General features: G+C 40.6%; 1 protein-coding gene and 1 long non-coding RNA gene across 2 annotated transcripts in view; both read left to right on the top strand.

The window, feature by feature from the left end:
* The window catches only part of LOC132681583 (uncharacterized), a 75,918-nt gene extending 68,988 nt beyond the window's left edge, over positions 1-6,930 (top strand). Inside the window, exons 3-4 of the long non-coding RNA XR_013557329.2 lie at positions 4,312-4,358; positions 5,228-6,930. This is a non-coding gene — a long non-coding RNA (uncharacterized LOC132681583). The remainder of the gene's footprint in view (positions 1-4,311; positions 4,359-5,227) is intronic.
* A 13,956-nt stretch (positions 6,931-20,886) lies between these two features.
* The window catches only part of CHSY3 (chondroitin sulfate synthase 3), a 280,034-nt gene continuing 275,624 nt past the window's right edge, over positions 20,887-25,296 (top strand). Inside the window, exons 1-2 of the mRNA XM_060636219.3 lie at positions 20,887-21,798; positions 24,238-24,521. Of these exons, the coding sequence (XP_060492202.2) occupies positions 20,991-21,798; positions 24,238-24,521 (1,092 nt within the window). The 5' untranslated portion in view covers positions 20,887-20,990. The remainder of the gene's footprint in view (positions 21,799-24,237; positions 24,522-25,296) is intronic.

Below are 25,296 nucleotides of genomic sequence, written 5' to 3'. Positions count from 1 at the left end.
GGGCTTCTCGTCTGCGCTTGGCTCTGGAGACTCCGTTCTGCTAATCCTGTGGCGGTTTTCTGGGTTATTTAGGCAGGTGTAGGTGGAATCTAAGTGATCAGCAGGACGCGCGGTGAGCCCAGCGTCCTCCTACGCCGCCATCTTCCCTCTCTACAGTTAATTTTTTATCCAATAAACATTATTTTCCATACCCTTCCATGAACCTTCATGATGTCTAAACATATTTAACTTGATATTGTTACTGATCATAACAATGCGTGTTTGACCTTTCAGTACTTCTGAATAAAGGAACTGTTGGCTTCTTCTAATTGAAATGTAAATAAGAGATATTTAAATACATTAGTGTATTATTATCCTTTTTTAAATTCCTTTTATGCACCTCTTCTCCCTTCATCATCTACAGGCATTTTTTTTCATGACAGATTTTAATTGTTATATGAAGGATGCCAACAGGAAGATGGAGTCACCATTTAGCATTTGATGTCAAAATGGGATTTTTAAGTCAATAACATAAAAATAAACTTGAAAGACAAGTTTGTTGAGAAGAGGATTTCATTAACATATCTGGGGCCAAGCTATGTTGATCCAATCATAGGATTTTATCATAAGCCAAGAATAGAACAAAATCAGAATAAAGCGGGGGCAGTTCTTGTCATACAGGGAGGAGAGAGAGAGAGAGAGACCATGCCTGATTGACCTTGAATGGGGGGAAGAAGGCCACAGCCATCATGGAAGTAAAGGTCTGTATCCTGTGTTCTATGTCCTCACATCCCCTTTTCCACACTAGCGGTCCAAGCATCATGGGGGGTATGTATTAGACATGTTCTGGAGAAAGTAGGAAACAGAATAACTTTCACCATGTTTTCTATTCAGAACCTTGGTATAACACACACCAGCTGACCCTTCTCCACCATAAGGGGAAATAAGGCGATTGGTGGAGAGCTGAGTGCAAAGAGCTAAGGTACCTTTACTGGCTATGCATAACAAAGGCTGATACAAGGATCTCACAGGACTAGGAAAGCCATGCCCCATGCCTTAAGGACTGCCATGTTTTCCCCTATATCCTGATTTCATTTTCAAGAGGAAAGCAAAAGAAAGAAAGATCCCTGTGGTAATTTTAACTATGGATTGAGAGAATGTTAATGCAGTACAGATTTTTAATTGAAAGACACCGTGCAAAACAAAAAATAATAAGCTATTGTTAAAATTTCCCTCCACTCCCAGTGCCTGTTGTCCCTTGTGGATAGTTTAGAAGAGCTACAGATAATAATGGATGCTTGCATTCTTTGGACATCTGTGTAGTGTATGTGTGAATTTAATTTCACAATAATTATCTATTGATTTAAAAGAGCTTGGTGATAAGGGCTCTAGGCACATAATTACATATAATCTAAGTCACAGGCATTTTGGAGACAGAACTCCAAATAGATAAATGTGGGGATTATACTGTTTAAATATTTCTTTAAACTATTTGGCAATGTTGATATTATATAGCAAGAAGCGATTAGTTATAATAATAGTCAAATAGGTTCACTCATGTAAAAGTGTACAATTTTCAATCTTTTGTGATATTTGAGGCTATTTCTACTCAAGAGCATTTTTATTGGATTTACTTCAGAGAAAAACCAATAAAAATTACTTTATTATTTGTAAAAGACCACTATTCACAGAATAAATGGTTGCATTTATAAGTTATCAGCTATGAAAAAATCTGTTCTAGTTCGAAAGCTTGAGGATTTATTCTATTTTTTTTACATTGTTTTATTTTTCATCCAGCTTACATAGTTACATCTTGATTTAAGCCTAGGCATTGACTAGCTATATTTAAAATGAGACAACATTATAAATGGGATTTTTTAAATGTATATTTATTTTTGAGAGAGAAAAAGAGAGCATGAGCTGGGGAGGGTAAGAGAGAGAAGGAGACAAAGAATCCAAAGCAGGCTCTGGGCTCCAAGCCCTCAGCACAGAGCCCAAAGCAGGCCTCAAAATCAGGAACCGTGAGATCATGACCTGAGCTGAAGTCAGATGCTTAACTGACTGAGTCACCCAGGTGCCCCAAAATGAGACATTGTAATATAAACTATCATTTTATGTAATAATTGCTGCCATATAATTTATTTTCCTATTTTAATACAGAATAATTTGATTTTAATGAGTTATCATTTTATTTGCTTCATACAATAATTAAAAGCCTCAGACTGGAACCACATTCTATTAAATATCTGTTACAACACATCTGTAGAAATTTCTGCTCTATGTGTATAAAATTCTCAGGAAACTGGAAACTTAATATTCAAGTTTTATATAATTCTGTTAAGACCACTTTTAGAAAAAACATTAAGGAAAATTTATGACTAAGGTACTGAAGTAGCTAACAAAAATTCTGCCAGTTTAGAATATCTGCTGGTTTGGTGCTATCCATAGAGTTTTTGTTTTAACGCCAGAATCAAAGATTCCTTTTAAAAAATAAATAGTATGTCTGGGCCACTGGTTGGCAGCTTTTGATTCATGGATTTTGTGCTGCTGGTGTCATCAAATGTAAGAATTTATGTCTTCACTTTTTTTTTATGTTCCAATTTTTGCTAAGTATTTCTTCACGCTTCTTTGAGTTCCATTTAATTTATTACTTTTTTAATGTTTATTTTTGAGAGAGAGAGAGACAGAGAGCATGAACAGGGGAGGGGAAGAGAGAGAGGGAGGGAGACAGAGAATCTGAAGCGAGTTCCAGGCTCCGAGCGTCAGCACAGAGCCCGATGCGGGGCTTGAACCCACAAACCATGAGATCATGACCTGAGCCCGAGCCCGATGCTCAACCCACTGAGCCACCAAGGCGCCCCCTCGTTCCATTTAATTTCAACGTATTATTTTTTCTCTACCTTTGCTTTGCTTCACTATTGTTTTTCCATTTCTGTACTATTACTTGGTTGTTTGGAATGGATCTATTCCCAAACAGGTATTTTGTTTTCTGTGTGTACACTATTTAATATGATAATAATAATTTACATTTATCGAGGACTTCTCATAGGCCAGGTGTTGTACTGTAACACAGGCATGCACGCACACACAATCTCAATTAATATTCTCCACTTAAAGAGGCTGGTATTACTATTACCTTTATTACAGAAGAGGAAGCTAAGGCATACACACAGAAAAAGAGTAAAGTAACTTGTCCAAGGTCACAAAGCTAGCAAGTGAAAGAGGTGAGGTTTCATGACTTGTGGTCTGACTTTGAAGCACAGTTAACAGTATTCTAGTGAAGGGGCACCTGGGTGGCTCAGCTGCTTAAGCATCTGACTCTTGGTTTTGGCTCAGGTCATGATCTCACAAATTCATGAGTTCAAGCCCCCACATCAAGCAGTATGGAGCCCGCTTGGGATTCTTGCTCTCTTTCCCTCTCTCTGTCTCTCTGTCTCTCTCTCAAAATAAATAAAAATAAACATTAAAAAAACAGTATTCTAGTGAAAATTCTATTAGTTGTGATGGAAATTTATCAGAAACTAGCTTATAAAAGATGGCATAAAATGCATCATCTATATGAAAAATCCAGGAGTGTATTTCCAAATACACTGGATTTAGATACTTAACTAACAACAGGGTCTCTCTTGTCACCCTTTGGCTTCATTCTCTTCCCTCTCAGGCTGCCTCCATGTGACTAGAAAAATGGCCACTGGTGGCTGTAGTCTCATTGGCCTTGGCAGCCAGAGATCCTAGAGAAATGAGAGCATCTTTCCTGGTACTTCTGGCAATAATCCTAGGGAGGGTTATGATTAGCATTGTTTGGGTCACATGCTTAAAGGTGAATTGTGGTCAGGATATTTAGAAAGGTTTTTTTTAATCTTTATTTATTTTTGAAAGAGAGACATAGTGTGAACAGGGGAGGAACAGAAAGAGAGGGAGACACAGAATCTGAAGCAGTCCCCAGGCTCTGAACTGTCAGCACAGAGCCGGACGTGGGGCTTGAACTCATGAACCACAAGATCATGACCTGAGCTGAAGTCAGATGCTCAGCTGACTGAGCCACCCAGGCATCCCAGAATTGTGGTCAGGATTTTTAAAGACAGCTGTGAACAATAGTCAGCCCTATCTAAACCATAAAGACTGAACAGAATTACTGCAGAAGAAGGGTTCGATAGGGACTAAAGAAGGATATTGGGCAGGCCAAAAAAACAAAAACAAAAAACAAAAAACAAAAACATTCAACATCCATTAATGCACACTGGCATTAGACTTCGTGAATTACTAAATATACAAAACACAAAGACACTACATAAAACTTTAGAAAAATACCGTTATCTTCATTTTTTTCAGATAACAAAAACAAAGACTGATACAACTTGGCCAAGTTCACATCATGTGTAAGTTATCACACCTTTTATAGATAATTATGTATCCAAATGCATTGCTACCTAGGGGAAAAACCTTACAGAATTCAAAGCCTAGACCTAAACATTAAGGCATCAATCTCAGTATCAATTTTTTTAAAGATTAAATATATGTAAATGGATGAAATTAGACATCAGTCTGATTTAGTCCTTCAGGATTTGATGATAATTAATTTTTAAAAAAACATTCTAATGCCTTATGCATCATTTTACTTGCATTTCCTGAGGGTATAGAATCAGAATGGAAAATTTGCTTCAGCTTTATTCACTTTCTTTAGTTGAATGAATGTGATTGGTTGAAACCATACTGAATAAAATAGGTTCAGAAGTTATAAGAACTTGAAGCAACAGCAAGTACCTGATTAACAGTCTATGTAAAGCAGAAGTGTCATCAGGGAGAGGAACTTATTAATGTTTGTAAAGGTCATTATTGCCTAAGGAAGGGGGAATGACATTTCATATGAATCTATATCCCCAGTGTACATGCATTTCATATTTCTTTATTTTTTTAGTCATCTTAAGTCCATCTCTAAGCCTCCATTTGCAGTAGATATTAAGAAATTAAATCTAAGACATTACTAGGTTATGCCCCCTATGTATGGGTGTCTAAAACCTAAAGGTTGTGCGCATCATCAAGTATCTCTGTTCCCCTGGAAGCCTCCCCTTGCCGAGGTTGAAACCATTGTGTCTAGGGTCCAGGCTCTGCGGAGGCTGCTACCTAAGAAGAGTCAAAGGACCCATAAATTTTGGTCCCTTTGACACATTGTGGAAATATGATCTCTCTCTATTTGGCCTTGATGGCTTTCCTCTCTTCTACCCTCTCTCCTCATCTGCTGGGACAGCCAAAATGATCTCACCCATGAGCAAGTACTTCTGTAAAAAATAGGAATGGCTGTTGCCCGTAAGATGATTTTACTTCAAGCTCTGCAGAAAGTCCAGAAACAAGGAAATACAAACTGCCTGGCTCCCAACTTGAAATAAGAGGAAGAGGAAGAAATAGAAGACAAACACCAACTATTGTCTTAAAAATGCTGTTCTATTATGTGTATATCACCAGGATCTACAGCTTGAATTATATACAGGTTCATCAGTGTTGCACCTCTGAAATCATGTGGCATATGACAAGAAAGTCTCATTACCTCAAGCCACCTGGAAGTGTGGCTAATCAACCACGTCTCAGCTCCTGTGAGTTGGTGATTATACCTGAAATGGATGCCAGCAGGATCCATAAACAGCAGCTAGATGAAGGAATGAGGAGATTCCATTAGTGGGGTAAGCAGAATAAATATTTTAAAACCGTTGGAGAAGAGTTTAAGAGGTCAGACAAAAATACCTACAGCTGGAAAGTGAGTCTACCATCTATTCTGAAACTGAAGGATATATAGAATTTTTGGTTTAGGGAGTCTTTAAACTCATCTAACTCAGAAATCATCATGTAGATTCTGTGGGTCCATGGAGGGGCTTAAAGTTTTCTGGAAATGTTTGATTGGTATTCCATTTATAAATAGTGGGGGGTTTTTCTTTTTGTTTTTTTGTTGTTTTTTTGTTTTTTGGGTTTTTTTTGTTTTTGCTATCTGTAACACTGTAATAAAAAACAGAAAGTAAACTTAAATATTAAATATATTGTGTAAATATACTTAAATATATTGTGAAGGGATACCAAATGGGTGTGTAAAATACAACTCAACTTGAGATCCTGACTTTCACATAAGATGGGACTCCATGGGGCCCATCCTGGAGGAATACCTGTTAAACCCAGGTGATGCTACACCCCTCCTCTGTTCAACATCTACACTGGCTTCCCACTGTACTCTAGGGGCCTAACCCAGGCCCACAGGTGCTTCAGGACACACCCCTTACCTTGCCAACCTCATTTCTCACCACATTTTCTTTTCTCACATATTAGCCTCCTTGCTGCTCCTGGAAAGTATCACCCTTGCTCCTATCTGCCTGCAGTGTTCTTTCCATAGGCACCACTGTATTCTGCTTCCTCGCCTCCTTCAAGAATTTGCTTATATGCCATCTTGTGAATGAGACCCTTCCTGGCCACTGTATTTAAAAATTGACTCCCTGTCTCTAAGCCTCTAATCCTCTTCTCTTACTCATGTATTCATATATTTTCTCACCATCTTACACACTATGCAATTCAGTGTTGTGTTTTATTTTACTGTCTGGCACCCCCCACTAGTGTGCAAGCTCTCCAAGACAAGGACAAGGGAATTTGGTTTGCTTTATTATACCTGGAACCTCACCATATTGAAAGTGCTTAGTAAATCATGTTGAATAAATGAATACAGGGCTAAATGATCAGTGGAATAAAAGATCAAATGCCACCTCAGAAAGGCCAGAGTAAGTGATCAAATTTTCTTTATACATTTGTGTCTGTGTTTGTGTATTGTAACACTGAATGTGTTAAAATATATATTGACACTTTTATCTCTTATTCCAAGTCGTTATTGCAGTTTGTCTTATACACACACAGGTGCCCATGCATTTATTGATCACTTGCTTAAATACACACACACGCGCGTGCACACACACACACACACACACACACACACACACAAATCATATTTAAATATAGGCTATATTTGTTAAGCACCTTCTGTGGTCCAGACCTTATACTGGGATTGTTCATCTTGTTTAACTCAATTGATCTGCAAAACAACTTGCAAAGCTATTAAGGTATTTCAATAGAAGTTAAACCCTGAAAGCAAGAGAAAGGGGCATTTTAGAATTCTCCACCTACCTTCTAGTTACTGCAAGGATTTGACAGGTTATCATAAAAGTAGAAAGTCCACATATTTGAGTAGACTCTTCCTTAGTCTAGTTCAACAGTCCTCAAACTGAAGTGGCATTAAATACATCACACAGGGATATATATGGAAGATCATGTATAATCTACTTCATAGGCAAATAGGGATTCTAAAGAGTAATTTTTACTCAACCTGATTTTTAGCTTATTTTCTAATTTAACCTGTTAAAAATGTCACTTCAGTTTTGTCTTAACATGAACCTCATTGTGATTGCAAGTTACCTGGTTTCTTTTTGACTGAACTTCAGAATACAGCTTCAACTGTCATGTATTTTTTTTTACTTGATTTATTTTTGATAGAGAGAGAGCAAGAGTGAGCTAGGGAGGGGCAGAGAAAGAGGGAGACACAGAATCTGAAGCAGGCTGCAGACTCCGAGCTGTCAGCACAGAGCCCGAGGCAGGGCTCGAGCTCCCGAACTGTGAGATCATGACCTGGGCCGAAGTCGGACGCTTAAACCAACTGAGCCACCCAGGCGCCCCTCAACTGTCATATTTGTGCACATACCTAAACATTTTGTTAAGCAACGCTGGAACAAGAAGGTTGTTGTTCTTCTCCACTCTCTTTAAAATTCAAACTTGCTTGTGTCCGCTCACATAAAATCACAGCAGCAAACTCATCTGTTCTGTGTCTGCTCTTCACAGCATGGTTGTCAGCAATACAAGGACAAGAAAACACTGCAAGTGTTAGAATATATAGACAGCTTTATCTCCTATTCCAAATTGTTGGTGCTTCTGTCTGATTGCTGTATTTTGATTACGAGAGCTTTTTTTATTCTTTTTTGATATTGTAAGTAAAAATCAAAACCCCCTACTTCTCTTTTAAGAATTTGGATCAGTTTAATTTCAGAGTGTCCTGAGATTGCAAGGTGAACTGTTAAAAAATTGCTACTATTAATAACCACTTATCTGCTTGAAACAGGATTTTATTTTTGAAATCATCTAACGAAAACTCCACAGGAATGAATTGTAGGCTAAATTCTCTCTAAGACTAATTGTCATCTACAGTCTCCAATGTCAAAGTTGTTGTTCCTTCCTTGAGTCTATCATACTCATCAAAGCAGCATCATTGTCCCTGATTGAATTTTTCAGCAAGCAATTATTACAAATTTTAAATTAATTTAAATAAATATACACTTGTTTGTTTTAAGCAAAGGGTTTTAGAATAAGATTTTCTCTCTCTCTCTCTCTTTAAGGTTTTGCTACTCAAAATAGTTTAAAATTCACTGCTGTCACCAAGGGGTTGGTAAACATTGTCTGAAAGGGCCAAATACTAAATATTTATTTTTTTCAAGCCAAGAGGCAAAACTGAGGATATGATGTACTTATATAATTTTTAAAATGTAAAACCATTTTTAAAATTCAAGAATCATTCTTAATTTTGAAGCCACCAAACCAAGGTGGTGGGCTGGATTGGGACCTGTGGGCTGTAGTTTGCCAACCTCTGTGCTAGCCCAACATCATTCTTTGTGTAGGTCAAGAAATACTTAGCAGAAGTGAATGTTCTATGGAAGGTTTATAGACACTGTGGCAGCATTGAGAGAAGAGTGTGAACTGCACTGTGGGCCTCTCGGTGTCTGACATTGCTGGATTGATTGTTAATGAAAACTTAACAAGAAAAGAGGCCCAGATGTAAACCTTCAAAGACCCTAGACCAGGGGCACCTGGGTGGCTCAGTAGGTTAGGAGACCAACTCTTGATTTTGGCTCAGGTCATGATCTCATGGTCCACGAGGTCAAGGCCCGTATTGGGCTCTGCGCTGACAGCTCAGAGCCTGCTTGGGATTCTCCCTCTCTCTTCTGCTTGTGCTCATATGTTCTTTCTCTCTCTCCAAATAAACTTAAAAACAAACAAACAAAAAAAAGGCCCACACCACAGGTAAAGCTAAAACCACATGGAATATGACCACATTAAAAAACAAACAAATAAACACGTTTAGCAGGTTTTTTTCTTCCCCATATTGAACCCTACTTTTGTATCCAAAGGAAAATTTCTTATACTTCTTGTATAATTTCCTACGTAATAAGTCAGAAATTCCAGATGTCTAGGAATTATATATACATATATAAAAATTTAACTCCTACTCTTACAATGCCAATTTAGTGAATAAAAAAGTAAAAAATACAGAAAACGTAAATATAGAAAAATACAGCATCTTTTTCTTCTCAGAGCCACAACTTTATGTCCTGATGTGTAGATTAGAATATTAGTGATGACTAAAGATGAAATAGCAGGAAATGAGATTGTATCTGGTAGGAATGAGATTCTGTTTTTGGATTATTTCTATCAGTTGTACTGAGCAAGACCTTCTCAGGAACTGAGTATAGACGTCTTTAATGTTCAATCATCTTTTAAAACCTCTGGGTCAACAAAAATTTAAGATAAAAAAAGATTGTACCATCAGATAAGTTTTCTCCTCACAGAAGTATTCCATTTAACAAAGGAAGAAACAATGGTGAATTAGAATTATTACCATGTAACTTCTAATGAATTAACAAATCTAGGAATTCATTATTAATAGCAGCTTATGTCAGAAACAGAGACAAATATTTTATGTCTCCTACTGAAAGCACACAATATCATCTATTGAGTAGTTTTGTTAAAAAACAAACAACAAAAAACACAAACAACAACAACAATAAACCAACCCTGAACTTGCATCTGGAAATTCTCTAGGTCCTAATGCCAATTTACAAATTCACAGGACATACAGAAGACAGAGAAGCATGTGAAATGACACTGCAGGAATGGAATCTGCAGAATTCAGATGGTAGCAAACCCCATAGGACAAATGATCCACTTTTTTAAAAAGTTTATTTATTTATTTTGAGCGAGAGCGAGAGAGAGAGCAGGGGAGGAGCAGAGAGAGAGAGGGAGACAGAACACCACACAGACTCTGTGCTGTCAGCACAGAGCCCGACATGGGCTGGATCTTGTGAACCATGAGATCATGACCTGAACCAAAATCAAGAGTTGGACACTTAACTGATTGAGCCACCCAGATGCCACAATCTACTTTTTTTAAAAAAACAAATATAATACAAGGAAAATAAGGCAGAACTTATTAAAGAATCTTGACAGACATATAAAACAATACTGATAATAAAAAATAGAAGTATAAATTCATAAGACAATTATTCAATTCATAAGACAAACTGTAAAACACATGGAATTGATGTGACTATTGACAGTTTGAATGATTATTTGATATTTGATAATATTAAGGAATAATTATCAAATTCATATAAGGTGATGGCATTTTTATAGTTTTCAGTTTTTAGAGCTACATATTAAAATATTTATGGATAAATGATGTCTGTAGTTTGCTTTAAAAAAATTCCAGCAGGAGTTAAGTGGTCAAGGACATACATAAAACAAGACTGGTTATGAGCTAAGTGTTGAAGCTGGATGATGGGTTCAGGAGGTTCCAGTACATGTACTTTGTATATGCTTGAAATTTTGCATTGCAAAATATTTTTAAAAGATAGCCAAAGGGAATTCTCAAAACCAACTAAAGTGGTCATAGTGGCCCTCCACCAAGAATTCTAGTAATTCAAAAGGGGATAGTAATAGGAAAACATCAACAACTCCAATAGCCCCATAAGAAGATTTTTTATATAAGACACATTCCTCAATGAATAGAAATCTGAATTTGCAAGGCACACTTTTTGAAAATATTACTTTGTGTAGTAAATGTTACTTACATGGTTTGTATCTAATGTAATACAGAAAGTTCAGAAGTATGGCATTGGGAATGAGTATCACTTTAATTTGTGGCTTAGAGCAGAGGATGCCAGAGTCCTGCCCACATCTCCTTGCCTTTACCACTTCCGTGCTTGCCACTGATCTGTCTTCCAACTGTGAGCTCTTTAACTCTTTGATGAAGGGCTTTTTCAAACTGTGCAAGGGGCAGGCTAGAAGTACTGGGGAATGTGTCCCCTGGGAGCAGCCCTTGATCAAGACTGACAGAAGTTTGTCTATAAACATACCTGGCCTCTTTGCTCTTCCTATGGGATGAGTCTGAGGCCCATGGTCTAGAATGACTCCAAGGGTTTCCCAAGTGGAATTAAACTCTAGCTTTCTTCAGTGGTAACTGACTTCAGCACTTACCTTTGATTGGTTTCTTTCCATTCCTTGAACTGTCCCCTTAACTTCTCCACTCTCCCATCAGTATTCCCCAGGATCACTTTTCAAATAAACCACTTGCTCTCAAATTCTTGCATCAGAGTCACTTCTTGAGGAACTCAAACCAATTTACATTCAATTTGTAAAAAGCAATTGAATAAGGGTGATTCTATCATTTTGGGCTGGCGAACCTAGAATTTCAGCTATGTATTCATGATTTTGTTTTTTGTTTTTGTTTTCTAAGGGTGATAAATGTCAGTAAACTGGTATAACAATTCTGCTTTTATGTTAATTTTTAAATTTAATGTATGTTCTTAGGACTTTGAATTATCCCATTTATCAAGGAAGATTAGAACAGTAGGTTACAAACTTTAGTATGTTTAAGAAATGCTTAGGTGTCTTGTTATAGATGTGGATTCCTGGGGGCACCAGGGTGGCTCAGTGGGTTAAGTATCGGACAGACTTTAGCTTCAGGTCATGATCTCACAGTTTGTTAGTTCGAGCCTGCATCGGGCTCTGTGCTGACAGCTCAAAGCCTGAAGGCTGCTTCGGATTCTATGTCTCCCTCTCTGTCTGCCCCTCCCCTGCTCACATTTTGTCTCTCCCTCTCAAAACTAAATAAATATAAAAAACGTTTTTAAAATGTGGATTCCTGGCCCCCACCCTCAGTGATTCTGATTCAGAAGAACTCCAGATTTACTATTAATACTTATGCACATTAAAACATTAGGAATATTTACAGAGGAGTCCTGAGGACCTTACTTTGAGAAACACTGACCTGGATGCCAAAGTTTTCATTACTTTTAAGACATCGTGGCCATTTGGGTTCTATATGCCTATCAGAAGGTTTCATCTGACTCTGATTGGCTATATCATGTCCTGGAGTCCCAATTCTATGCTGCTAATGCTAAAACTTAAAACTTAAATTTAATTTTAATCTGGTTCATATGGTACTGTGGCTATTTCTGTCTGTTTTCTGCAAAGGTAGACGTGGGAAGTGCAGTCTGGAAGAAAAACGTGTGGTGTAGTATGAAGGGTGTGGTAAGCAGAAGGTAGCAAAGGTCTTAAAAATGCAGTGCTCCACCCCTCACTTATTTCTTGGGTGTGCCTCAGCCATGCTTCCTTTTGAATCTCTTTGTGCCCAGTTGGGAGATGAAAGCAGAAAGCACTGCTGGGAAATCACTTAGCTATGAGGCTAACATTTGCTCTTAATCTTCTCTTGAGGCTCTTCTAGTCTTTACTGCCCAGTGAAAAATCAGAGCTAAGGCCACATGGAGCCAAAGAGATCAAGTATCACCATGTCCCAGGCCTCCCCACACTCTTATTTTACATCTGGAACACTATTCTGAGAGCAATTTCCAAATGATGACCACTTATTTCATTTAGGAGAGCCACTTCGCCCTTGTCAATTAGTTCACGCAGTTTTATTTGGATTTTACATTTTGTCTATTCCTGGAGCTCCAACTGGCTTCAAAGGGCATATAACTGCACCTTCAACTTTATTGGTATGGCAATGGTATGTTACTCTTTCCTCATTACATTGTATGACTCTTAACCTCTAAAAGTCACTTACTGAGACATGTTCTTTTTGGCACAGTAACACAAAATGGTTGGAGCCTTAGAATGATGCATCGTCCTAGAGTTGGTTTTTGTAGAAATGAAAAGTATATACTCCCAAATGTGTTAAAGTTACGTATTGCTACTTGATACAAATTAGAATTCTAAATGTCTGAATGATTTAAATTCTTTTTGTCTCGAAAGATTCATTTCTGACATTCCCTTCCGACAGCAACACATGCAAAAACAAAACAAAACAAGACATCAAGGTACTAGATTCCAGAATGCAATAGGGGTGAATCTGAACACATGGAGGCAATTGTATACTTAAAAACATGTCACAGCTTTACAAATACAAATTCAATGATGGTCACTCTCTTGTCATCCCAAACCATTAGACCAGTGTTCCATCAGGAGGAAGGCATTCTACCTCTTAATTTTTCCTCCTAAAAAATTGTCATGCTATTTCTAGTAGAAGGAAAAGGCAAATGAAGGTATTTCCTTAGACCATTGGTTTCACATGTTTGGTTTTTGAAAGCTCTTTACAGTCTTAAAAATCATTGAGGATCCCAAGTATTTTTAGTGTGAGAAATTAAAAATTAGAAAAAAATGACATAATAACTCATACAGAAATAACAAACCTACTATATTTTAAATGAAAAAACATTTTATGAACGTATGTATATGTTCCAAAACAAACAAAAAAAGTTGGAGAGTGGCAGAAAATAAAAGTTCTGTCCTCCCACTGCTAATATTTTATTGCAATCCATGATTTTCAAGACTATTGAACGATGTGTCATTATGAGCTCACTATGAATTTAAATAAAAGTCCACTACTGGATGCAGCAGTCGTCAAATGAACTAAAACTATACCTGCCTTACTCTCTCAAAATGCAATGACAGTGGGTTGAGAGATGTGATATTTAACCTTTCTTGCATCTTAGTAAAATATCCTGAAATTGCTGCATGACAGAAACGTCCCCCTAATTTCTCTTCTTATGTTTATTCTGTAATGGTAGTATGGGTATAAACACACACACACACACACACACACACACACACACACACACACCTGCATGCACATGTACACATCATATTTATGTAACCATATGCAAAGTATTTGTATATTGATACTTAAGAAAGCACAATAAATCCTGTCAATGTTCTGAAATCCATTTGTCTTTGTTAATCAAAAAATGAGCTTTGGGACTTAATAGTCAGAAATGGCTATGCTGGATAAAATAAAAGTATTTTATTTAAGATTCACATCACCTGTTTTTACTTTACAGAATGTGGCGACTAAAAATTTTTCTTTACATATGTGGATCATATTATATTTCTTTTCAACAGCAGTGATCTGTAGGAGAGGAAAAGATAGTAATTTACAGGGTTTTAAAAGTTAAAGAAACAGGAAGGAAGGTAGCATGTGCATTTTAATTTTTGATAGATTAAAGTATTGAATTGGAGCTTATTAATATTTTGGAGAGTACTGAAAGGAGGAAAAATAAAAAAAAAACTTTTTTAGAATAAATTCAGATTGGTGATTAGGAGCTCTCTGAAGATTTTACAGCTCACTGCTTAATCATAGATTACTAGTACTTAAAAAGAAAAAAAGTCCTCATCATAAATAGTGCCTCTTTATTTGTTAAAGCATTATTGGGCGTTTTACTTATGTCTAAGAGACTGTGTTGGAGCCCAGGGATGATGGAAGAAGTAGAAATTTTAATTCTGATAGGGTTGCCTCTTGTCTCTTCCATAAGTGACAGCAGGAGTCTTATTTCTTCTCAAAGTACATTGACGATTTTGAAAAAAGAACCATCTTCATACTCAGATAAATCTATAGAAAATAAAAGTCAGGGTGCCTGAGTGGCTCAGTCAGTTAAACATCCAACTTCAGCTCAGGTCATGATCTCATGGTTTGTGAGTTCGAGCCGCATGTTGGGGGCTCTGTACAACAGCTCAGAGACTGGAGCCTACTTCACATTCTGTGCCTCCCTTTCTGCTGCTCCCCACTCATGCTCTGTCTCCCTGTCTCTCAAAAATAAATAAATATTTTTTTAAAAGTTGTATGTGTGTTGATTTTAAACAAAGTATTTTCTTTAAGGGTTTTATTACAGGAAATTCCAAATCTACCCAAAAGTAATAACCCAGTCCAGTTATCAATCCCTGGTCAGCCAAGCTCCACCCACATCGCCATCCACTTAGCACCTCCCTCAATCCTGCGTTATTTGAATTCCAGTCTGCATGCTAGCTCATCTACAAAAATGTCAGTATGTAATTCTGAAAAAATAAGAACTTTATTTTGGAAACATAGCCACAATACAATTATCATATCTAAACAAGGAGTTAATAATTCCTCAGCATGATCAAATAGCCAGTCAGTGTAAAAAACCAAAACCCTACATTTTCAAGTTGATTAGCTAAATGTTAATTAGAATTAGGCTCTAAAACTTACCTAGGTTCATCATGTGCTCTAAACAATTACCTTTTCCTATTTCAGTATATGACTTCTATCACTCCCTCATGTGCTGATTTCTGAGGAAACAAACATATAATTAGTCATCTTGTTATGTGTGTATGCTTAATTCTCTGTTTATCGAGATTCCTCTAGCTATTGATTGGCAATGTCAAAAATACCATATAACACAATCTACCCCTTAGAAACAAACAGAATTACATTATGATTATTAGCCACTAGATGCCACAGTTGTTTCACACAAATGAAATCAGCTCAGCCTTGGTCTGTCAAGAAAAAATGATAACATTCTAAATATCAGAGTAAAATACTAAATTGAAGTGTCAGAACTAGCCTAAACTGGCTTGCATCTAGTAGCAGACCCATACACTGAACCATATATTTAAATATTTACCTTTAACTCTTGTACCTGAGCAAACTATGATAGCCACCCTTTTAAATGCATCTGTGCCTTTGTCTATGATTTTGAAGTTCTTGCTAATTCTTTCCAATCAATTCAAACATGGAATGGAGTACCTTCCGAGAAGCCTGTTGAATGGCTCTCTGTAAGCGTGTCAGACTTGATTTCGGGTTGGTTAAAGTTGCTAAGGATTGAGAGAAGACAGGGAATCAGTTTTGCATTTTTTTTTTCTGGAAAATATCATACTTTTTAGAAGCTTTGGTTGTTATTACTTTGCTCAAAATCTGCTGAGCTGCTTCATCAAGATTTAATCAAGTGGGGGGCGCCTGGGTGGCGCAGTCGGTTAAGCGTCCAACTTCAGCCAGGTCACGATCTCGCGGTCCGTGAGTTCGAGCCCCGCGTCAGGCTCTGGGCTGACAGCTCGGATCCTGGAGCCTGTTTCCGATTCTGTGTCTCCCTCTCTCTCTGCCCCTCCCCCGTTCATGCTCTGTCTCTCTCTGTCCCAAAAATAAATAAAAAACATTGAAAAAAAAAAAAAGATTTAATCAAGTGGTTCACTAGTGTACCTACTGAAACATTCTTGTTTAGGTAAGAACAACCATCTTATCATTTTTGGTCAGCAATATTAGAATTATATACACTTCTGCAAGCTTTCTTTCAATGTAGTATTCAGATCTGGCTATATTTTAGTATACATTTAGTATGTTTATTGAATGATAAAAAGTTTCCATACAAATTTGTCACTTAACACCCCTCTTATTCAAATACAGGTTTTGTTGTTGTTGTTGTTGTTAACTTTTCCCTAGAATGTTTTACCCTATTCTTTGTTTTAATAAAAAAACGTAGTCCTTGGTAGAAATTTTCCAGAAAAGCATCTACCTGAAAACTCATGTATCTCAAAATTAAAGTAAGTATGGGAAAATTACTTCACTGACTTTGGGAAATACCAAATAAATAGCCTGAGGAATCTCAACATATACGAAATTACACTCTTAGGAAAAGCTTTCTCAAAACTTCTACTTAATAAAAATGGGGAAAAGGTGTAGACACCGTGTGGGATGTCATGGAGGTCACCTCAGTAATGCTTTAAATGCTTTCCCTGATTCTACCCTTGTCCTTCTCTAACTTTTTCTTCTCACAGGAGCTAGAGTGGTCCTTGTAAAACATAAGTAAATAAAAAACATACTACCGTTCTACTCAACACCTTCGTTATCAATCAGAATGAAAGACCAAGCCTTTACAAATGTCTGTAAGCCTCAAAATATTCACAGTCTAATGTGATAGACACTAGTTAGATGTGTCTTTTGAAAATGTGAAATGTAGCTAGTTTGAATTTAGATGTGCTATTAAGATGTGAAATACACAATGGATTTGGAAAACTTAGGACTGATTAAAAGAATGTAACTTTTCTCCGTAATAATTTTATATTATTATTTATATATAAGTTGCAGTAATAATATTTTGGATACACTGAGTTGAGTAAAATATGTTATTTAAATTAATTTTACCACTTTTTAAAAAACTGTATCCACAAGAAAAAAGTTAAGTTACAGGACTGACATTTATGGCTCACATTCTGATTTTGTTGAATGGCACTAGCCTAAATGACCACCAGGTCACCAGCTCCCTCCCAGTTCCAACTCACATCAGCTTCTTTGCTATTCCTCAACATAACCATGTATATCTCAAGCCTTTGTGTTGGCTGTTCTCTTCTCCTGGAAAGTCTTGTCACAGATATCCTTATGGTTAGTTTCCTCACTTTTTTCTGTTCTGTGCTAAAATTATCAGAAAGAACTTCTCTGACCAATCAATTTAAGATGGCCTCACAGAACACTTGTACCTACCCACTTTTTTAAAAAACCTGTATCACCTAGCATATTATATGTGTTTGTGTGCATGCTTACATGGTGTGTGTGTGTGTGTGTGTGTGTGTGTGTGTGTGTGTGTGTGTGTGTAATATTTCCTTAGTAGAATAACCCCCATGAAGTCAGGGACTGTGTTTTGTTTATTCCTGTTCCTCTGGAATAGTACCTGGATTTTGGTAGATACTAAATAAATATGTGTTAAATAAATGAAAGGATAAAATCCCTAAAAATAAGTAAAGAGATATCTGAGGCATTTTATCATGAAGGTTTGGAAAATGAGAAGAATTAACATTTCCTGGGTGCCTACAATGAACTAGATACTGGGCTAAGCACTTATATATAATGTCTTAATCCTCACAGAAATGTATTTGCAGATTAGATATCTAAAGTTCAGACAATTTAAATAATTTTCCAAGGTCATTTAGCCAGTATGGAACATCATTTCAATACTTTTTATTTCAATGTCTCCAAGTAGCTCCCCTGACTCCCAGAATAAATCAGATGCTCTTGTAAATAATTTCTAAGTACTTCCCCTTCATATAATTTGTCACCACTGTATTCATTTTGTAGTGTGGCGCTTAATGTCTGTCTTCTCGCTCAATTATAAACTTCATGAGAGGTGGCAGTGAATATCTTGTTGATATTTCCACCCTAATATTTAATCTCTAGTACATATTTATTGAATACATGAATGAATAAAATTAACTTTATCTTATAATATTATAACAGTTGATGAGTGGGTTATTTGTGGCCAATGAGAATTAATGATTTTGTAGAACTTCTAAAAGAATGGCACTCATTAGAATGAAACCCTGCTGGATATTTCAGGGGAAAGTAAGCTGGTGTATAGGTGTTCTTCACGACCGTACCTTATGGTCACATCTTATGGTCCACACCTTATGGATTTCCTCTGGAAATGTACTGTCCAACATGGTAGACATATAGGGCTATTTAAATAAAAATTAGGGGCACATGGGTGGTTCAGGGCATTTGGACATCAGCTCAGTTCACGATCTCACGGTTTGTGGGTTTGAGCCCCATGTGGGCTCTGTTTTGACAGCTCGGAGCCTGGAGGCTCTTTCAGATTCTCTGTCTCCCTCTCTCTCTGCCCCTTCCCCACTCACACTCTATTTCTCTCTCTCTCAAAAATAAACAAACATTTTAAAAAATTAAAAAATAATTAGATTCATTTCCTCAACTATATTAGCCACATTTCAAGTGCTCAGCAGTCATACATGGCTAGTGGCCGCCTTAGGACAGAACAGATAAATAAAATTTCCATTATAGGGAGAGTTCTAATGAACTATTCTAGGAAGTTAAAAAATTCTTAGGAGGATGTATTTTTAAATCAGAAAGGGATTGTTCGATTAGTTTTGTATTCTAACTAAAATTAAACTTTGAAAAAGAGTTTAATAATCTGTATTCTCAAGTGTTTCTGGGCAAGACACAGACATGGAAAAGGAGCTTCATTGTCTAGTGGATGAAACATTTAGTCAGACGAGCTCATGCACAGCCAGTGACTGGTGTGGAAAGAACCACTCCTCTGAGGGCTCTGGCCAGGCCTACTGTTCCAGGGAGGCCGCCAGCACCTGGCGGGATCGAGCCCTATGTCTAACGCTATTCAATACCATCCCTTTGCGTTTGATGTACAAAACAGAAAACCGAAATTTGAAGAGGAAAGGGTTTGAAATGCCAAAACGCACCTCATACTATTAGACCCACAACTTCTGGAGACTTTTTAAATGTCCCCTTCCTCAAAATGTTACATATCTTCAGGCAATTTCTTCATCATGTAACTTTCAATAATCTTGGCCAATATAACTGAACTTCCTTTGAGATTCTGTCGCTGAATGTCTTTCTTGCTAATTGGACAAATAAGACATTTCCTGTCATGCCTAAGAAAATAAAAAAGTTTATAGGCAAGAATAAAAACTACATTTTCTATTTTATTTTCTGATTAAGTTTACTTAGAATTTTCTTAAATTGAATCTTCTGGGTATTTGCTCTAGAATTTGTTCACATTTCTCCACCATTGGCCTGTCCCAATGAATAAGTCTTTTACCAAGACTGAAAATAGTTCATGGTTCTCACTTCTAGACAAGAGGCCAGTAGGAGAACTGAAGCGGAGACCAGGAACCAGCCCCACACATCCCAACTCAACAGGTGGGGAACATGGGATTTTTATGTTCTTTGGGGACTGGGTCCCCACTCACCGTTATCTGTCAGTGCCTGCCTCTGAGATTTTCTTAGGAGAGACACCTAGGGACAGCGGTGTTCTGCATAGACTGGAGAGGGGTGGTGAAGGAGGCAGGCGAAACTGGGAAGTTAGGAAGGTTGGGAGGTGAGGTCCTAGGTCCTAGAGCCCGGACCTAGGATGGGACAGATGGTTCCCCCAGCAGTGCGCGGGACACCGAACGGAGAGCAGAGACACGGAGGAGCAGCAGCAGGGAAGACGCGAAAAGCACCGCAAACGCGAAGAGGGGAGCGCGCACGGACCTGGGCGGGGCAGAGTGGGGAAGGGTCACGCCGGGACGTCACCCGCTGTGGGCCGGGGGAGGCGAGCGGGGCGGGAGCTGCGGGCGCCTGCCGGGGGCTCTGAGACCCGAGCTCCGCCGATGAGGTCAGTGGAGCCGACGCGCCGGGAGGAGGGCAGTGGAGCCCCCGGACGCGGGAGTTGCGAGGCTGGCGGAGGGGCGGGACGGGACGGGAAATGGGACGGAGAGCTAGGGCCGTGGGAGGAGGAACGAGGGGGCGTCGGCGCTGGAAGCCGGAGGCGGCCCGACCCGGATCGTTTCCTTCCGGAGAGGAGGCCGGCTCTGGACCGAGGCGGGGACGGGGGCGTCCAAGGGCGGGTGACGGGGAAATAGCGCGGCTCTCGCTTCTCCCGGGCTGGCAGCGGTGCTGCTCGTGGCTCCTCCTCGGGGCCAGTCCGGAGCCCAGCGGCGGGGGGGAGCGGGAGGCGGAGAGCGAGGGCGGGGGCTCGGGAAGGAGGGAGGAGGGAGGGACCAGGCGCGCCAGTGACAGGGTGGCAGCCTAGGAGCGGACGCGTTGCCGCCGCCGCCGCTCCACCTCCTCCTCCAGCAGCTCCTCTCGCTGCTGCCGCCGCCACTGCCGCCGCCGGGAGAAGTTTCACTCCCGACCCTCGTTCGGAGCGCGGACCTAGAGCCGAGCGGGGAGCGCGGCCGACAGCGGCAACCCGCAGTGGGCCAGGCGCCCGGAGCGCTCCGACCGTGAGCCGGCGTCGGCGCCTCGGCGGCGGGCAGCGGCCCGGGCTGGGGGCGCTGAGGCGGAGGAGGGGCGGGTGTGAGCCGCGGGACCCGCGCGCAGCGCCGCAGCCACTCAGCTAGCGTCCGCGCCGGGGGCAGTCGCGATGGCCGTGCGCTCCCGCCGCCCGTGGATGAGCGTGGCACTGGGGCTGGTGCTGGGCTTCACCGCCGCGTCCTGGCTCATCGCCCCCAGAGTGGCCGAGCTGAGCGAGAGGAAGAGACGCGGCTCCAGCCTCTGCTCCTACTACGGCCGCTCGGCCGCTGGCCCCGGCGCTGGCGCGCAGCGGCCGCTCCCCCAACCTCAGCCCTGGCCGCGGCTGGAGCAGTCGCCGCCCCCCGCGCGCCAGGAGCTTCAGGGGCCGCCGCTGCCAGAGGCAGCGCCTGGAGCAACCAGTTTTCGGAGCAGCCCCTGGCAACAGCCACCTCCGCTGCAGCAGCGGCGGCGAGGACGCGAGCCCGAAGGCGCAACGGGGCTGCCAGGCGCCCCCGGGGCCGAAGGGGAACCCGAGGAGGAGGACGGGGGCGCGGCTGGGCAGCGGAGAAGCGGCCGGCCGGGGAGTAGCCACAACGGCAGCGGGGACGGGGGCGCTGCCGCCCCGAGCTCCCGACCCCGGGATTTCCTGTATGTGGGAGTGATGACCGCGCAGAAGTACCTGGGCAGCCGCGCGCTAGCGGCGCAGCGGACCTGGGCGCGCTTCATCCCCGGCCGCGTGGAGTTTTTTTCCAGTGAGCAGCCCCCCAACGCTGGAATGAGCCAGCCCCCGCCACCCCTGCCTGTCATCGCGCTACCGGGGGTGGACGACTCCTACCCTCCCCAGAAAAAGTCCTTCATGATGATCAAGTACATGCACGACCACTACCTGGACAAGTATGAGTGGTTTATGCGCGCCGACGACGATGTCTACATCAAAGGTGACCTCCCAGCGCCGGCTGTCCCGCCTGCCCGCTCCCCGCCACCCTCTTCTCCCGAATCCTTCCTCTGCAACCAGCCCTAATCCCTGCCCAGCCCCTCTCTGCTTGGCTGCCAGCACGTGCTCTGAGCTCCTGCAGCCCCCAGCCCTCGGTCCCCACCCCTCGCATCCGCCCACCATGCCTAGTCCGCTCCTCCTCTTCTGCTGCAGTGTGGACCCTCCTCACACCTGACCGGTTTTATTAGCCTTTCTCACTCTTGCTGTTCTCCTTTCCGCCCAGCGCTTGCCCCTACTCTTCACTCTGTGTCAACGCTGAGGAAAGGGACTTTAGGGTTAGCCAAAGGCGTTTCCTACTCTGTCCTCCTCCGAAAGCCCGGGTGGTAGTAGTTTCCCAAATCTATCTAGAGGGGCGTGTCCTCAGTAAAGGAAGGGAAGACCGAGGAAGCGGGCGAGAGCCGGTCTGGATACGGGTGTTCTAGCTTTATTCCACAACCCTTTTGTTTTGATTGGATCTAGCGCGGTTTCAGAAATGGTGAGATTAAGGAATTATTTTCGCTATTCGGGACCGTTCCCTCTGCGTTTCCTTCTCTCTCTTACGACCCCGTCAAGCACCGGGAGTCCTTGAGCACCCACACCCACATCGCTCCAGCGCTCACCTCCTTCCAGCCACAGCAGTGCTGCACAGAGTCGGGCCCTAACCCCCACCCTGCCCCCCGCCCACCTCAATAAAACCCCGGGCGGAGGAGAGCATTTTCAGGAATTGGTGGTGCGCAGAAGGTGAGAGCGCGGGTGACTTATCCAGACCCCAGGAGCTCCAAGCTGTATTAGCATGTACTAGTGTGGATCCTTTCCAGTCCATCTTGGTAGCGGCGGCGATAAGCAGAGGCTTGGAGTCCTTCCCCCAAACCACGCGCAGCCACAGCAGGAGAAAACTTTGTCAGTTTTAAAAGAGGCGCGGTCTTTCACCCTCATCGTGGGTGGCTCTGGCCAGAGATTTCTAAACTCAGCAGAGAGAAGTTCCTAAGAGCGGGAGTAAATCTTCCCAGTACCGCCCGCTGTGGAGATGGAGATGGGCGCAAGGGAAGTCTCAGGGTTGTGTTGAAGTAGGGTCTCCCAGTGCTTCCTTCCTCCATTTCCCAGCTTCTTGGTCAAAGGGGGGCAGCCCTTCCTTACTGTTAAGAAAGCCTCGTTGCTTTCTCCTTATCCAGGTAGTCTTTCACAGGATTCAAGGAAAAACAAACAAATTCCGTTTTGGCTCAGGGAGTGAGTGTGGAGTATTAACTAGAGATTTCTTGGGGTTAGGTTGGGAAGAGCGAAGTCATTCCATTGGTGATTCGATACAAAAATAAATGGTTGCCTTTCTAATGAATACGGTATCTTACAGACAGATTTCAGATGTATAGCTATCTATAGCTATAAGTGATAGATCGCTTCTAGTCCCCTTGTCTTCTGCGTATGGTTGAAGTCACAAAGGTTTCCTGGCAGAAGTTTGCCACACTTGACAGAGAATTTCTAAAATGCACGAACAGCATCTACTTCTGTCATTTCTCTTAACGGTTTGAAAGACTGTCCATCAGAACACCGAAGTGCCATATTCATTCCATCTCTATTAAGAATGAAATGCATTTTGAATTAAGAACCCAATAATAGCTAAAACTCATTGAAATCCAAGGGTGGGGGGGGAGGTGTGGCGTGGCTTCAAGATAAATGACTGCAGATGAGTTCTCATCAAAAAACGATAGTAAAGATGCTGACTGGGAATATAAAGAAGGTGGCTACTTCATTGTGTCGCTTTGTAGAATACCAAATGTGTTTTAGCTACACAATTTGACGGTTAAGTGGTTTTTCTTGATGAACTTACTTACTGTAAGGAAACCAATTATATTATTATTTTAACAAATTTTTTTTTCCAAAAAGGTGCTTTTCAAAGTTCCCAAGTTAAATTCCAACACAACTTTAATATTCTTTCTCTCTCTCAATTTTTGTTTGTATGTGACTCGAGTTTAGTTCAGGACAAAACACGACCAATTTATCAGGAGAAAATACTAATTGGATATCAACAATCTGCCAATCAGTGCTGAATATAAATGTTGTTATTTTCTGAAAATTTTATCATTAACTCAGATATGCTAAGAAATTTATCATTATTCTCCTTATCATAATCTCACCTTTTACAAAAAAAAGTCTGGTGATTATTATACTTAAGGTTTTCCAGTGACCTTGAGTAGAAGGTTAAGAACATTTTATTATGACTTAATTAGTAACGGAAATTTCATAGTTTTAAAGTAATAGAATATTCAGAGAGGTCTTTCTTCCTTTCAGCTGTATTATGACTTTTGGTGAGTTTGTGCACAATGTTGAAAGGTCTTTCCCTTACTTTGTATGTTCTAAATGATTACGAAATTAGGAAAAGGAGAGATTGTTGCCTTTCTCTTTGTAGGTGATAAGTTAGAAGAGTTTCTTCGATCACTCAATAGCAGCAAGCCTCTCTACCTGGGCCAGACTGGCCTGGGGAACATTGAAGAACTTGGAAAATTGGGGCTGGAGCCTGGAGAGAACTTCTGTATGGGAGGACCTGGCATGATCTTCAGTCGAGAGGTTCTCAGGAGGATGGTGCCACATATTGGTGAATGCCTCAGAGAAATGTACACAACTCATGAGGACGTGGAAGTAGGACGATGTGTTCGACGCTTTGGTGGAACTCAGTGCGTCTGGTCTTATGAGGTAAGACAGGCTGTGATGAAAATGTTCACATATTATAGATTCTTGCCAGTTTATTGTCTGGGGCAATGACTATGTTTATTCTCTTGCTTGAAAATGACAGCATCAGCCGTGTATGGACACAAGGTGGATTGTGGGGAATAACTTTCTTCACAGAGCCGAGGCCTATGGGAGGTGTTTTTTATTAGCATGGCCCTTAACTTTAAGCAGGAATCTGTATATATGGTCACATCTCTGGAAGATGCTCTTTCCCCTCTATTTGCTTTATTGGTGTTGATATACGTGCTTATCCATTTCCTGTCTCTAACAAGGGGACTAATTTTATTCTCTTGGGTTGTAACTTTTAGCATTTGGTACTTGGTTGGTTGTTGCTGTTGTTGTTTTGGTTAGGTGTATAATTGCATCTCTTTGTTTCCGAACAGTTTCAGTTTTCTTGGAAGATTTTCAGGTGGAAATTTAACATGTATGTTTTTAAATCATAGGAAAAGGTATCATTTATGATAGATTTATTCACAAAATAAAGGGGGCTTGTTACCTGGGAAAATAGAAGTTATGAAGATGTTAAGTAACTGTTTAGTATTATGACTGGTTCCCTACAATTGGTCTCTGTCTGCCGTTCTATTTCCTGAACGGCAGCTGTTGTTTATATAATCTGAGTTAGGAACTGTTCTTTTATTGTGATAATTAGTTTTATGAAATACTCTGGGATTTTTTTTTTTCCTTCAGAAATTTGTTTTGAAGAGAAATACAATTTTGTTTGAAATAGCTTTTCTAAAGG

This window comes from Panthera onca, chromosome A1 (genome assembly GCF_046562875.1).
Source record: "Panthera onca isolate mPanOnc1 chromosome A1, mPanOnc1 haplotype 2, whole genome shotgun sequence".
Taxonomy (NCBI): Eukaryota; Metazoa; Chordata; class Mammalia; order Carnivora; family Felidae; genus Panthera; species Panthera onca.
Note: the sequence above shows the minus strand (reverse complement) of the source record. Positions and strands in the feature narration are given on the sequence as shown.